General features: G+C 41.1%; 1 protein-coding gene across 1 annotated transcript in view; it reads right to left on the reverse strand.

The window, feature by feature from the left end:
• LOC309407134 (L-threonine ammonia-lyase-like) overlaps nt 1-15,010 on the reverse strand; it is a gene marked incomplete at its 5' end in the record, with an annotated part of 30,522 nt that extends 15,512 nt beyond the window's left edge. The window contains 5 exons of the mRNA XM_082002587.1: nt 1,630-1,871; nt 2,758-2,874; nt 7,116-7,458; nt 10,691-10,717; nt 14,877-15,010. Of these exons, the coding sequence (XP_081858713.1) occupies nt 1,630-1,871; nt 2,758-2,874; nt 7,116-7,458; nt 10,691-10,717; nt 14,877-15,010 (863 nt within the window). The remainder of the gene's footprint in view (nt 1-1,629; nt 1,872-2,757; nt 2,875-7,115; nt 7,459-10,690; nt 10,718-14,876) is intronic.
• Nucleotides 15,011-16,175: the final 1,165 nt, after the last annotated feature.

The following is a 16,175-nucleotide window of genomic DNA, read 5'->3' on the forward strand; positions in this document are numbered from 1 at the left end:
AGGCATCCCATTATGAAAAGGCTTACAACTGTAGTGGGGTGGTGGGGTTTGTTTGTTTGCTTGTTTTTTCCTCCAAAGTGTGAAAAATTGCATCTATGGGGTTTTAATTAAACATAGTAACAGATTGAATAACTCAGTTTCTTGTAACCTGAAATACAATAAATCAGAGTGCTTTGATATTATTAATGGTAACGTGTACGTTAGAGTTCCTCAATTCTAAATGCTGAAGTCCATCCCATGCGTTGTCCCTGGAGCTTCATGAACCGGGAGAATATCTACCTTATGTAACATGAATAATTATTTGGAGAGGAGGGGGAAGATTAAACGTGTAATTACAATAAAATCATTTAGTTCTTACGTGCAAACATGATAGCTGGTGCAAGCCAGCTGGGAGTTAATATATAATTGAAAAATGGCTGACAGAAATTTGGAAATCACAAGGTTATGGAAAGCTGTGGTTTTCAAAGAGAGCCCAAAGGGGTTTAAAATTCAATGGGATCTAGGGTACCTCATTCCCTTGGCTTGCTTTGAAAGTCTCAGTCTGGGACACGGTTGTGCCCATGGTGACAGACAGAGCACGCCAACCAGCCCCGCGGGTCACTTGCTGTCGTCAGAGCTAACAGTGCAGTTGAAGAGTACAGTTTTTAATACTGCCTTCCCAATAAACCCACTGGGAAAGAAGTGAGGACTGTCTCCATTCTGCGATCCTCTTTCCAAGCAACATTACTTACTATTACTATGTTTAAAGCAGCAGTGCCTAGGAGCCGAAAGGGGAACGGGCTCTCCCTGCAGAAGGTACCATGCAAACACGACGTGGTGGACAACGCCTGCACAGAGGCAGCGACAGGGAGGGAGAATAACATTCCAGCTCTGCATCAGAGGGACCGCCAGCTACCTCATGCTAATGGTTCCCCCCTCAGCGCTTTTGGAAATCTTACTTGAACAAAGGTAAGGAAAAAAACAGGAAAAGGGAAGGGAAAGGCAGAAGAGACTGCAGAGAGAAAAGGAAAAAGAGGGAAAATGGATCAGTTCTAAATATTTTTGCCTGTCCTATCTTACTCTAACCATGTTTTTATTGGATCCAACTTGTTCAAATAATTCAAACTTAAATTTATACTCAACCTTATCTACCTTAAATATATGTGTGAAGTAGCCACTTAATCATCTTTTTTCAAGGCAGAATTAGTTTTGTCAGTCACACCAGATTTGCAAAAATTTTACAGCATTAACCTTCTCTTGCTCTACACTATGTCACTGAAGTCTTTACATTAAAGATAAGCTTTCACCCACCTCAGTCCAAACAAAGAGATCAAAAATGAATGCTAGACTTCATGCTTTCTGACAGGGTTCATAAAGAGTACATATCATATATCCATTATCATACTAGCCCATATAATTCCTAATCAGGAGGTTTGCCTAATTCTGGGGAAAAGAGATGTGTTTCATTTTGGTTTCCATACCCAACCATTACCAAAAGATTCGTGATTCGTGCCTGGGAATATGTAACTGTCCATACCTGAGGTAATGGCAACATTTTGATGACGTGTGATCAAATTTTAATGAAACTAAGTGTTTTTGCAGAGCTGCACAAGTATCTAATCTTTCTAATCAGTCTGACTTTCCACTTACTCTTCAAGGTAGAGGTAACCATTCTCCTGTGCCAACCTTCTTGCGTGCATCTGGGAGTCCTTAGCTGTAGTGCCGTAGGATACAACCATAGCACCATACTCACGGCACATTTTCACTCTGGCTGGGGACGTGCTGGTTGACATGATGACAAACACTGGAATACGGAGCTCTGAGGCGTGGTAAGCAACAGCCATGGAAAAGTTACTGTCTGAAGCCACGATCACCCCCTTTCTTTGCTGATCCTAAAAAGACAGGGTTGCTTATTGCACATTACATCGTGTCACAAAGTTGTCCCATATGATCCTAGATCATTCTAATGGCCTGACTTCCTTCTTTTCCTCACCTAGTTGATCATATTATGATACGATACAGTATATGCATGTCTGGTGTGATCTCAGGACTTACACACAGAGCTAAGACAGCACGGGATCAATCCCTGTTCCTGCACTCCTCTGGGTTCAATTCTTGTTCCACTGGAATTTGCTGCAAAACTCAAACTGATCCCAGAAGAGCCAATATGTGGCCCCCAAAGCTGATATCTGGTCCCTCTTCCTTGCCTGTGTGGAATTATTTCATTTCACGTTTCCCTTTAATAGAAGGATTTACTCATATTATTACAAAAGTGCAGGAATAACCACTGTTTCTGGGCTGCTGTATCATGCCAATCATAATTATTGCTGCAGAGAGTCAGTAACCTCCTACGACAAATGACAAACAAGCTATTCATGTAATGATAGTGAAATTCATTACAAAATCAGTTGGTGATCTAGATCCTATTCATCACCCATTGTAACTCAATTTCATCATCACTTGAAGTTTGGTGGTTTCAACATGTCAGAACCATAGTACACATACACTTTCATCTAAATGCCACAGAAAAACGCTGATGTTTACATTTTGCAAGATTTTTTTTCCAAATATTTTTAAGCATTTCACCAGCAGATCAGCCAAGCATAAATAAAGTAGTATTTTACATTCAGATACTTGCAGACCTACCTATGTTGTTCAGCACAATGGTTCAAAAAGCAAGAAACACTGCGATTCCATGGACATTACAGGTAATGTAGTTCTGCGTTTTGTGAAGCAGAACTAATCCATTTCTTTTTGAGCATTGGCATTTTGTTATACCTGAGGCAATGATGTCAGAAGGTAAAGTACACCTCGTTCCTTCACAGATCCTGTGTACTGGAGGAACTCTTTCTTTAGGTAGATGTCCATTCCATACTGCTTGGATAGCCTAGAATACTGGAGTATAGAAACATTATTATGGGGATGTGTCTAAAATGAAGAAAAATCTTCCACACCCCATCAGGTCCCCGGTGAGGCGTGCATTCAACTGCTATGTATGAGCTCTAAAAATTAAATTTCATAATCTGTTTCTTTAGAAATACATGACAGTGTGTTGTTACCTATCAGATTTTCTGGTTTATGGAAGTAATTTTCAAACTCGCAGCAGTGAAATATGTACCCCATGCCGTTATGAAGTCTGAAAATAGCACTTATTTTGGTCTTACTGTTCAAATACAGATATTAAAATAAGTATTTTCAATTATTTTAAAAACCACCCTATAGTCTGATATTTTAGCACTTGCCAGGACTGGATATTGAATGCCCCAAAAAGAAGGTCACCTCCTAATAGATAAAAAAGCAGTTAGAAAAGTCCTTCTTGAGTCCCATTATGACTCTGCTATGGTTTCTGCCACTGACTCGCTACTGAATATTGTCCATTTTGCATCCTAAGGCCAGTATGACATTAGTACAGACATTTCTTATTTGAAGAATGATGGAAATAATAAAAAATTTTTCCAAGGATTGCAAGTGTAAGCAGGATCTGTTTGAAAAAGCTCACTGTTTAGAACAGAAATGATCCCTGGGCTGAGAGGAATTAGCAAGGATAGTACATGCGGTGCAATGTCAAAGTGCATGGTATTTTTTTTTTTTTTTAATGGCAAACCTTTATCTTTTTTTATAGTAAGACACCTACAGCATGCATCACCATATTAATTTCCTATTTCCTCATTATCTAAAACAAGAGTTTTAAACAAAACAACTTATGAAATAGAGCTACAGTAAGCCTGTAGGTTCTAGCTCCCTAGGCTTATTGCATCTCTATTTCATAACTGGCTCTATTCCTTCCACTGGCTGCCAAAGCAAATGGACCTGGGGATTTAGGGGATCAAGCCCTCATTTATGATAAGTCACTGAGAGAGATAGATTAAAAGACAGCATGACAATATATTTTAAATATTTACCTCAAAAAGTATCTGGCAGCGTCATGTGTATGGTGTACAGCGTACATAGTAACATGTAGTGACATCTTTTTCAGACTGGGACTTTCAATGTGAGTTTGTGTAAATAAAGTAAGTACTTATTTCAGAGATAAGGTATACAATTAAACTAAGAATTTAAGATGAATGTTGCAAGGCTTTTTAGTGGATTTACAAGCATATATTAAGTTCCTCACCCATAGGTGGGGCCAGATTCTCTATTTTGCTTCTGAAAATCCTGCAACAGGAGCTACCACCTACTGCTGCTTTGCAAATCTGCCTGCAGAACTGAAAGAATGGAAAGTGCTTAGTGCACTAATAGGATAATAGTTCCTATCCTAAACAGCCTAATCTATGGAGAATGTATATGCAAAACAGAAAAAAGAGAAAAAAGAACACTAACAAGAAACACTACTGTTCTTCACATACCGTACTAGTTTTACAGTTTTTTGTTTTTGTAGAGAATCTTGGGTTCTAGAGTGAACAATGAGAAAAAGGATTTAAGGAGATGAATCCTGTGACTTTATAAAGTTGCTAAGTCTCCTATATTTAAAAATATGTGTTGTTAAATCCCTCTTTACCACAGAGGTGGTGTACTTCAGATTTTTATTATTTTTCTTTAATTTTGATACTCAATATTTTAACTCCTTAGGTTATCCTTTTCTGCTTCCTTTAACTGAATCTTTTTTTCATGTAGCCTAAATATAGCAATTACTTCTAACAAAGGAGGTGTCAATGCTATTTTCAGCTGTACTGACCTGATGTGTGACCTTGTAAGACTCATTGAACCGGCTGGTAAGTTTTCCCTTTTGTCACTGTGATCTTATCTAAGGACTACAGATACTGCGTCTAACGTACAACACACAGCACAGCCTCCATTTGGCATCCACAAAGCTAACACAAAACAACCCTCAAAGTTCCTACATCAGTAACTAAACCAAGTGCCCGATTTAATGCTAATTCCTTGTTTTTCCTATACTCAGTACCTTTGTAACATCCGTTACAATCATCCATGATGCCATATATCAGCTCCAGGCAAACTCCTGCATAAGGAGGACCCAGGACGCTCCATCCATGGTCTTACCTGCAGATTAGGAATCACCCTGCAAAGTGTTTCTCCCTTCAAGTAACTGAATGGGTTATAGTCATGCTCGCTTTTTAAATCCACACAAATGTGCCTACAAGGGGCTCTTACCCCTCAGTGATGAGTTAAGATAAAGGTTATCTGTGTTTTTCTTGACACTACTCTGTGTTTTCAATACTTTCCTTTTGAATCAGTGCATGAAACGTATACTAATGACTTCTGCGGGAACATTACTTTCAATAGCAACAGTCATGGGCTATTTTCACACTAGAACAAGCGGGGATATAGGTTTTCCACTATTCTGATCATCCCAAAAGCATAGTGCATAAAAAGAGACTAAAAAAAATTAGCCTGTTTATGGACTCAGTGGCACAGTCTTGCCTTTTCCTGCATTAGGGTGTGTTGGGAGCAAGAACGTGGCTCAGGGAATGGGGCTGAGATTTTACTAGTTTGGCAGAAGTGCACAATGCCATGAGCTGCAGGGAAGATATGATTCAGGCTGTCAGAGGGTGCAGAGCTAGCTAGTTCTGCTTTCCAAATTAAGCCCTGACACTCACCCTCTCCCAGCCCATAGACCCACCTTTGTACAGCAAGATTAAACCCATTTAACAAATATGACCAGAGCTGTCAATTACAGAGAAGTGCAGTGCTCACTACCTGCAGTATAAGTGCAAATCTTCTCTTCCTGGGACAGTCTCTCCACAAAAGCAGAAGACTGACACTTCTGTCTAGATTACTGCCTGTGCTCTCAAGCATGACAGCCTGAGAGCTTTGGTGACAAACGATGTAATACACATTACACATTTTGGTAAGCTCCCTCTGTTCTTCCCTCTGGCCCCCGACCACCCATGCTGCACAGGTGTTTGCTCGCTCCCCCAGCTGCCTTCCTGTGCAAGCCAACTTTTCCACTCTGAAAGGAAATCCAGGTACAGCTGGCAGGATATTTTACTCCCAAGTCACTCTAAACAGGCAGCACATGAATGCAAAATGCATCCAGTTTGACTCCTGCACTCCAGCCAACACTAGTCTGCATGTTTTTTGTGCCACCTTACAGCACCAGACTGTCTCATATCATGTGCTTTGTCACGAGACACACTTCTTCAGTAGTATGCTACAAAAACCACAGGCATCCTTATTTTGGGAACTCTGAGATTAAAAAAAAAACCCGCAGAAAGCCATTATGATGTCTCTGCATCAGCAGGCACCACCTGAGAACCAGGAGAACTGTGTCTTGCAGACCAAACCGCTTTGCTCCGGGGACTATTAAGCCCAAGCAGTGGCTCAGACACCAAGGTCCTTTCCCGACACAGGCCGGGAAGGCAACCCACGGGTAGAGAGGCTGGTGGGGTGCCCCCGGGCAGCAACAGGGAGGGATTCATCGAGGGAGCTATTTGGGGCTGCTGTTAGGAATTGCCATTTGGCAAAGATGCTCTTTTCACCCACTGCAGGCAAAAGAGGAGATTAGCCACAGAGTGCATAGAGTAACCTTCTTGAAGAGTTCCCAACAGTAGAAATACACTGTGAATTTAATAGTTTGCCACAGTACTTCTCTCACACTTTCGCAAATGCTTGTACATTTATGGGAGCGTCTCAGTCATTTTCATACCTAGACTGATCGATAGATGCATATGTTTGTGTGTGTCTATCTTAATGTCCTTGTTTTGTTGAAGATGCACGTGGCAGAACCACCTGGTTACAGAACTTATCCAGCCTTGCCAGGCTGGCCAGGCTAGGCAGGAAGATCTGTACCTTCAAACTCTCCAAATATGAGGGCTGGTTCCAAATCAGACCCTCCCACAAGACGGCTTACCCAAACACTGATGTCGGCCGTCTCCGTCTCAGGTTCCTTGCAAGAGTTTTTCACCGGGAGCGTAATACCACAGTGCATTAAGTCTATGCCTAATGTGGTTTATCCTTTGTTTACAGGTCACTGCAATCTTTGAGGATTTAGGTTAGTGTAAACAAGTATGAAGAAAATGCTTATTGACAGTTAACAACAACTAATATGAATAGGAGTTGTTTTACACAGATCTATCTGCTGCAACTCACACATACTCTTCATTCATTTCCGAGCAACTTTTATAACGCAAATAAAAGAAATACTGAGAGAATGCAAATCCATATAAACTCCCTACCATGCAGGGGGTTTTCTGAACACCGCACTGGATTTTGAAAGCTGCTGCACTAATATCTTCAAATCGAATCAGCTTGTTATAGCTTGACAGGCTGCTCCTACTGCTTGACTGAGGGATGCGGGAAAGGGCATCCCTAAGTAACTCATCATTACGGCTCACTATCTTCATTTCCCAGGTCTTCACATCCCCGTTCAGGTAATCCTCCTCACCAAAATCTTTCAGTCTCTCAGGATTGATAGAGGGTGGTTTCTGCCCAATAAGGCCATTTCTTACTGGCCCATCCTTACAAGAGTGAAGATCACAAAGCGCTGGGGCATCTTGTTTCTTTATTTTATTGTCATCCCTAAAAACAAATAAAAGAAACTTGTTAGGAAAGCTTGGGTGATTAAAGGCTTGACATTAAGCATTTAAGAAGGATGCACATCTCAGTTGCTCTTTGCAAGCCTCAAATAGGCACACTGAATTATTACCGTCATATTACCTTATCTTGTAGGTGGATTGAAAGCTACTGTAACCAGCCAGCTTTTAGAAAAGCCAGATAATCTTTCATGTGGACAAACAGGGAAACTGTCATACCCAAGAAAATAAGAAAGGTATAGTCCGTGCTGTCTGGGCAGCCAGACCTTCCTCAGTACTCAGTCTCAACTGGCAATGATCCCAGTTCAGTGCTTCCAGAAATTTTGGAATAACTGGAATTGTATTTACTGTATGCAATTCCATGTTTTTTCAAAAAAGGCTAATAGCTGCTGCAGAGCATTCCCTAATACTATTAATAGCAGTAACAAATGTCATTATATTGTACACAAGAGGTCTGCTTCTCTGCTCTTGCATACTTGCAGAGCATACTCTTGACAGTCATCAACTGCCTTGTGACGGGAAGGAAAGTACTTTGATAAGGGATAATAATTATATCCTACTACAGAGCTAAAGAACTAGGTCTCCTGATCCATGAGTTAACACTTCATAGATAAAAACACCTGTAGATAAGACAACACCATGATGCCACACAAACCTCCTTCCCCAAGAAACTTTGGAGAGACAACACTGCTACAAAAATTTACCAGTTTTCTTACCTTTAACTGCCTTACTCTATGGTCCACAGTGTTCAGGAGTTCACAAGGGATAATATACTACAGTGTAGGATTTTGCAGCCCTACAAATAGATGCAAAACTTCTAGGAATTCTTGGAATTTGGAGAGTAATGTGGGGAAAAAAGAGCATTACGCAGAAGACCAGCGATTTGGAAAAGAGCTGACACCATCCCAGGTCTGTGGCTATGATTACACAGATGGTATAAATCCCTCTACATGAAGCATTCAATATTAATCTATTTGGAAGAAAGGCTTTTCTAAAAAATATACATGTTAAACTATGTCAGTGATTTCAGCATCATCTGCAACAAAAAACACTTACTAAATCCAAATTATTTTTTTAAAATAAGTTATGCAGTTATTCATCAGCAGGGCTGGCTAAAGCCAATGCTGCCCTAGTTTTACAGCAGCGGTCAGCACTGTAATATGCATTGTAATAATTTCTAAAAAGAATTTTAAAATATTTAGAAACAGCTGCTTTTTGAGCAATGGCCCCACATTTGGCAGTGTCATCCATTTTCTTTGTGGTCCCAATAATCTGTGCCTGTAGCTCTGCTTCCTATTACACTTCCAATTGTTCCACTGAGGACTTCACATAACAATATGGGCAACAGAAAAGGTTTTGTTATTTGCATCAAGTAATATACTAGTAGCATCAATCATCCTGTATATCCTCACAGGAGGCAAAAAAGGACAATTTTTGTAGCTGGGTTTTGTCTTTCCAAAAATTAATGAGATCAACACTTATTTTCTAAGATAAATAAATAATTTACACATTTGTAACTTGTTTATGTTGAAACCTGTGATTTAAAGTATTTTCCCAATACAGCATCTTAAAGCTGATATACCCGAACACCAGGCATTCGGCCTTCAAATTAAATAGCTTATCAAGTAGCTCTATTCCATACTTTTCTGCATTTCTGCTCCTTCGAGGTTAGAGGGTTGGAACACTTCATAAAGATGTTAAGCTTCCGCTGTCCGTTCTCATGCATATTAGTCAGCTTAATGCAAGATGAGAATCAGATCAGACTGTCTCCCTGTGAACTTGTTACAGCACAGCCCCTGGCAAAAACAACACCTACCATCATCTAAGAGGCCACATTGCTGTTAAGAGTTCATTCCCCATCTCCCCCCCCAAAAAAAATATTTTCCATATCACAGTAGCCCACAACCACTCCAAAAAGAGAAGAACATATACATCTTTTCTCTAAACATATTATCTAAAATGATTAGCAATGAATGATATTTCTTACCCTGGCAATGGGTTAAAAGGGTATACGTAGAGTAAAATTTATAGGTAGGTCAAAAATTTGTGGTTTTTCTAGGTCAAATTTTTTTTTTTTACTCACTGGCATTCACACTTTTTCCTTGCATCTGTTGCAATCAACTACAAAAAGTCCATAAAAGACCCCAAAGATGACCAAAAAAGTCTATTGATGAACCAGGATTCTGCTAGAAAGCACAAACTACAGGGCAATGCCTTACCACGCTAGTACCATCAAATGTTTTTGTCTGCAAGTAGAAAGACCAAAATGGGACACTGATTTTTGGCCCTACTCTTGGATTTCCTTTTTTTGGCAGAACAAAGGAGGGAAGTAAATGAGATTCTCAGTCCTTGATCTGCAGCACTGCTCTCATGAACCGTGAATATCTGCTCAGGACCCTGATGGAGACAACACCTTATGACCACTGGCAAAAAAGAAGTCAAACAGCTGTAAAATAGGTGTAGGCTTTTAAACCTTGAGATGGGTTTAAAGGACATCTGAAACATTACCATCTCAACATTTAATATGGAAACTGTCCTCCATTTGCATCTGAAAGGTCAGCAGCCTCATTACCAAAGGAATATCATCATACTATTGTATCTGTATGTATCGTGTATCTTTATTTCAAATGAATTTTTATTCTATGTACCTATTTTTCATTTACATGACATTTTTCCCTATTGAACCCACCTGGGTATGACACAGACCCACTGAGAGCTCTTAAACTCCCAAGGTAAACAGTGGGTTGAAGTTTGGTAATCTATCACAAACAGGAAACTAATAACCCTGTTGGGTCAGACGCATTTCCTAACTCAAACACAGTTCATACGCTTGCCATAGATCACCTCAGTATGAATTTCTTTTGCAGGGACAGTCAATGCAGGCAGCAAAGCATGCAAGTGCTCACACAGAAACAACACGTGACTTCTCATGCACTGTATCAAAATATAGCCCCTATTCTAGCGATCATGCCCACCAGATGAAAATCTGAGCCAATATAAATACAAACCCCAGCATTATAAAACATTGCTCCTTTCAAATGGATCGCTTTTCCTTTTTTGGAATTTGTCTACAAAAGTTTTCATTAAAAAGTCTGTTTATTTCCAGCCATAAAACAAATATCCAGCTGGCAAGCTTTGTTACGTGGTTATAAATTATGACATTTTACCTTTAAAGTCATTAGTAAAAGCAAACATGAACATACAGTTTATAAACCTACTTTTTCAAGAACAGCTGCTCAGCATAACTGCAAAAAATAAAAGAGAAGATCCATATGCAGACATTCCATGAATAATTAAGGAACTGGAAAAAATATCATTTGTTTAAGCAGATAGCTTTACATAGTTTAAAGTCTCAAAGTCAGTGTATGCTGAAACGTACTCTTAGAATGACAAAAAGCAACAACTCGGCATGAATAATTTTTCTGTTTCCAGTTTGGTTTTTTGCATACACTGATAAATTTCATCAAGTTAAATAGCACTGGGGAAAACAAGTTTGGAAAAATAGTAGCATTAATAAACTAAGAAATTAACAAAACCAACAAAAATAATTTTGGGACAATAAAATGCAGTAATAGCGCATACTATACCTAAAGACCACAACTGTTGCCTTTGTTACAAGGAGAAAGAAATGCCCACGCAGTTATCCTGCAATGATGGGACAATTACATGTCCCCACCAGATGAACACACATGCAGATTGCCTTCCTCAGGATCTATGAAACAGACTAAACAGATTAACTGATACAGAGGATCTCTTCAGCTTCTAAAACTGAAGGTGCAAAAACAAAAAGTCTACAAAGTCCCGGATGCCCAGGAGATAGCACACTGGGAAGGATTAGTCAATGTTTCTCCCAGTATAAATGTTAGGGGGACATCATATGAAAGTATCAGACAGAAAATTTAAAAGTGCCCTTCTTACAGAAAATAATTATCTCACAGAACTCATTGCCACAGGATGCTATGAAGGACAGTGGTATAAATGGGTTCCTAAAAAAATTGTGCACCTATAGGAAGTAGGTCTAATAGTGGCCAATAAACACATCACTGAAGAAGCCCCTCAGCACTTACTTGGCAGACTCCATGAGAGCATATGAGAGAAAGCATCTTAGGTGGCTTTTATTTTTCTCCAAGCTCCTGTTACTGGCCACCACTACAGGGAAGACACAGCGGTAGACTGCTCTTTGGTCTGATGCAGTGCTGCCATTTTGATTTGCAGATGTACCCAGTGTCAGCATTTGACCCATTTGGTGCTTTTAGACTTCTTACATAATGAGTCACAACAAGGCAGAAATGAAGTTGGAATTATACACATACATTCCCATGTTACTGTGCTACTTCACAGAGAGGAATTCCAAGTCATGATAGGAAACAGATACATTTTGGTGTAAGACTGAAAACTCACCATTCCTTTGTCATTTCTACAGCATATGATACACACTCACCACAACGAGCGACTGACAGTATTGTACAAGTCCTGTAGAGTATTTTAGCATCCCTAATAGGTCTATGCCATGACAAGAATTTCAAACTCCAATGCCTAACTTGGACCGATCAGTGGCATAGTGCAAACTGGCAAAGTGTAAGCTTGAATGCCACTTCAAAACATTCCGATCAATTGGGGCTAGCCTGTAATTAACTCATCAGCACACATATGCATGTTCTCTATGTGTGCATTTTTAAATGTAATTCTTTTTTAATGTTTTGGGGGTAGGGGTTTCTTAAGGTCATATCTATATGCTGCCATCGTCTTCAGGCTCCCTGAACACCTTCTTGGAGCACACCGAGCAACAGATATTGGTAAGATACAGTTTGAGACATACTTGTCATCTGCTTTCTACATAAACAGGCTCAGATCTTATGTCTGCAAGTTTGGAATACTTATTACAGCAAAAAGTGACCCCTTTAAAGTCACTTCTGCCTCATATCTCAAAGTGTTGAGCAGAGATGGGTCATGTACCGGTGGGCTGAGCCAGGGGGACCAGCCTGTTGCAGGTAGCAGTCTGCTCAGATTACGGCTGGGATTTCCTTTCAAAGGAGTGAGAAAGAGGTAATCCCAGGATATGACAGAGAGGGCCCTTTCCCTCATCCAAATCCCTCCTTTACCCAGAACCTCCTCAGCTGCATTAATCCTTCCTATTCCATAACCCCAGCCCCATCTCCTCTGACCCTTGCAGATGCCTGAGCCTTCCCACACCCTTCTGACACCTTCCCCCACCCTTCTGACACCTTCCCCATTTGTTGCAATCCCCTTTCCCAATAACTCCTAAATATTTCTGTTCCATCCCAACTCCTCTTCTACTTTTTTCCCCCCCTCCCCAAACACATCCAAATGCTGCAATAGCAGCAATTCTTAAAAGCATCTCAGCAGCTTGTGCGAGCAGGTCTTTATGAAAGAGAAATGACAGAAAAAATTGAGGCTTGCTGAGATACAAATGGCAAGAGGCATCATAACAGATGTCATCCTCTCCACTAGTAATTCTAAGTTACTGCACTGTATAGTGTCTGAGAGTTCTCAGCAGGACTACAGGGTGACAAGTAAACTCCCCCAGGCATGGGGAAGGAACACGCTAGATCTCTCTTTGACAACACAGTTAAAACAGATTGAAGACAACACTGCACTCAAACATTACTTTCTTGAATTATCATTATTTTGTATAACACTAGTATTTAGAAAGACCTGTTTGAGACTCTTATCACTCAACTGGTGGCAATTAAAGGATGGAAATTTAAAATGCATCTCTGATATTTAGATACCCAAACCCTACGCAAAGTGATTGCTCCTAGATCACATATGAATTACCAACATCTTCCCCTAAACAGAAAAATTCAGTAAATATCAGCTCAACTTTGTTGATAGAAACTGGGGCACAAACAGATCGAGTGACTTGCCTAAGACTCCCGCAGGAGGTTCGTAGCAGGGATACTTATCAGAGTGTCTTAAAGACAAAGAGATCAGGACTTAGTTACTAGCCTGTATGACACAAATGTATGACCTATCCAGCATAGATAGGAATGTAATAACCAAGCCTTGGGATTGAGCAGGTATTTATAATTCTACTCATCATATACAGGTCTGACAAAACCATGTGATGTTACACCAGCAACAAACGCGAAGAAAGCTCAGGTTCATGCAGAGGACAACCAAGCTGCATGATCAGTTCTGATAAAATATCTCCTTACTTTCAGTAAGTCAGATTTACCAGAGCCTGAGCCTAGTACTATATCTGCCTTCATCTGTGGTCATAATCCTTTGCCAGTCTCCTGTACATACTACTGAAATGACATTGCTTACTGCTGGCAATGGCAACTGGGTGTCAGCTGCTAAATAGATAACATGAGAAAAAGTAATCTGAAAGCAAGAAGAAGTCAGAAGGTCACTCCTCTTGGTTACCTCTGCTTCAACACCTTCCAAGTGTTCCTCAAACAGACCCACCCCTCTAAGCAGTTCATAAGGACATTCACAACCGTGACTGTGAATGTCAAATGATCACTATCAAACACTGCACACAGTTTGGCAGCTAAAACTCTCCAACTAGTGAAACTTTTTTGCTCTTTAAGTTAAACGTATTCTGAATTTAAGGGTTTTCTGGTGTTTAACACGTCTCCATAATTCATTTGTAATAAAGAACAAGTAACATAACCGAAACTAGAGGAAAAAGTGGTCCTGCGATGAGAAGACTGGTTTAAGATTCGCTGCAGAACGCGTCACATCATGTGTGACTTTGAGCAAGCCATTTTTTCAGTGCAGAACTGGGGTTTTGTCTTCCCCTTTGGTGTTCCATGAGGGTTTAACAGCAGCGTTGATCCCACTGAAACAATTTATCTTTTAAGTACTACCAACATCTGCGACTATTGGCAGGACGCAGGAAATGAGAACTGCCGCTTGTTTATACCACATCTGGCAACACCAGGTTGTGATCTTGCTAGCAGTGTCCAGATAATAAAATTAGCAGACAAAACAACTACGGAAAAGGTTAAGAGCAAGGCTGTGCAAACACAACCATGCCACACGGGTGCACACCCCTCAGCTGATGCTACGCAAGGGCAATAGACATCTCCTAAATTCCATCTGCGCCATCCAAGCCTGAAAACAGGAACTCAAGAAGGCCACAAGCACCATAACAGAGACAACTGCAGAACACCTGTAATAACAGGATCTGATACAGGCTATCCCAAGATAAATTTTCAGCAGTCCATTGGCCTGTCTAGGGTTATTTCTAATACTGTATTCATGAAGAAATAAAAAAGCTGAACTCCAAGGGCTTAAAGTATTCAAATCTCCACTGCTTCTAGTGGATGACTCCAGGAGCAACTCATACCCACAGAACCTTGGGAGATATTGAAAAATTACAAACAATTTCCTTTTTTTTTTTAGAAAGTAAGAAAAGGAAAAAGAAAGCATTACCTATACAGCACAGCGACTAAGTAAACAACGAGGTGAAGCAAAACTCCAACTACAACACCATAAGGAGGCAGGAGGGGTCCAGGGGTTGTCATGTCCATGGGCCTGGCCCTGGGTGGACCCCGAGGGCTGACCATGACCCCCGAGGGGCAGAAAGGAGCGCTCTAGCTCTAAGTCAGACAGCAATATTCTCCAACCTTTGCCAGAAAGGATCGTAGTCTTCATCTTCCTTGGAGTGGTCCCTGGGACTTCTGTTTTTTAACACCCTGGAGTAGAGAAACTGTGCTGCAAAATTCATTGTAATTCCTGGTGCAAAGCAAAGCTGGGAGACTGCGGGCAGGGGACACGCTTGCCTGTGAGAAGTGCCAGCCCTGCAATGCCTGGGTGGGAAACAGTGGGCAACGTGCTGTAAGCGGCTCTCCAGCGCTGGCTGGGGGAGGGAACTGCCTTAGAGAGAGATGGCTGCTGCTATTTAAAGAGATTATTTCAGAGGCCAACCTGTCCTTGTCAATTTGAGTCAGGGCCTGGATTATGCTGGGGTGACGCTCTGTTAGCAGGACACTTGAAGCTTTACTTACTTACTGCTTAGCTGCGGAGCATGATCTAGACCTGCTGTAGGGCCCACGACCTAAGGGCATGCACTTGGGCAGGCAGAAGCGGCAAGAAAGGGATGGCTTTTCTGTGGTGATTGAGTCACTTGCAGGGATCCTTTAAGGCAGCACCAAGGGACATGGGTCTTTGTGACTGAGGCGCGGAGGAGACCAATTACTTCGTTCAGGACTTCTCTTGGCACAAGTCCTTGTAGCAGAAAAGCAGAGATATCCAGATCATACAGATAGAAAAGAAAAGATCATCGAGGGAGAAGACTGCGGCAAGCATCTAAATCTGTTCTTCATTGCCCTGATGGAGCGTTAGCGAAGGCGGTGCCAGATTTCTAGATGCAGGATGGCTGTGCAGTGGGGATGGGAGCAGGGGTTCTTCCACGGCTCTCCTCTGCTGGAATACAGCCCTGGTGGAGCACAGGCTCTAAGGCTGCTCAGGGACTGACAAGGTGACCCTTTCCACATACCAGTGGTCCCTCAGCACCCTCTGCTTTCTGCTAATAGTGTACAAACCTCCCAAGACAGAGAACAGGCACACTGTAAAATCTAACCTAAGCTGTGACCTAACCTTCCCCACAGAGTACCATGAGAAATAGAATAAACTGCTTTATGTGAGAGAGTCAAAATATATGATCAAATAGTCTTCTGGGATCTCCTAGGAACCTCTGAGCTGTGCTGGTGGAGCCTTCCCTACACAGGT

This window comes from Phaethon aethereus (genome assembly GCF_964289735.1).
Source record: "Phaethon aethereus genome assembly, chromosome: 7".
NCBI classification, from domain to species: Eukaryota; Metazoa; Chordata; class Aves; order Phaethontiformes; family Phaethontidae; genus Phaethon; species Phaethon aethereus.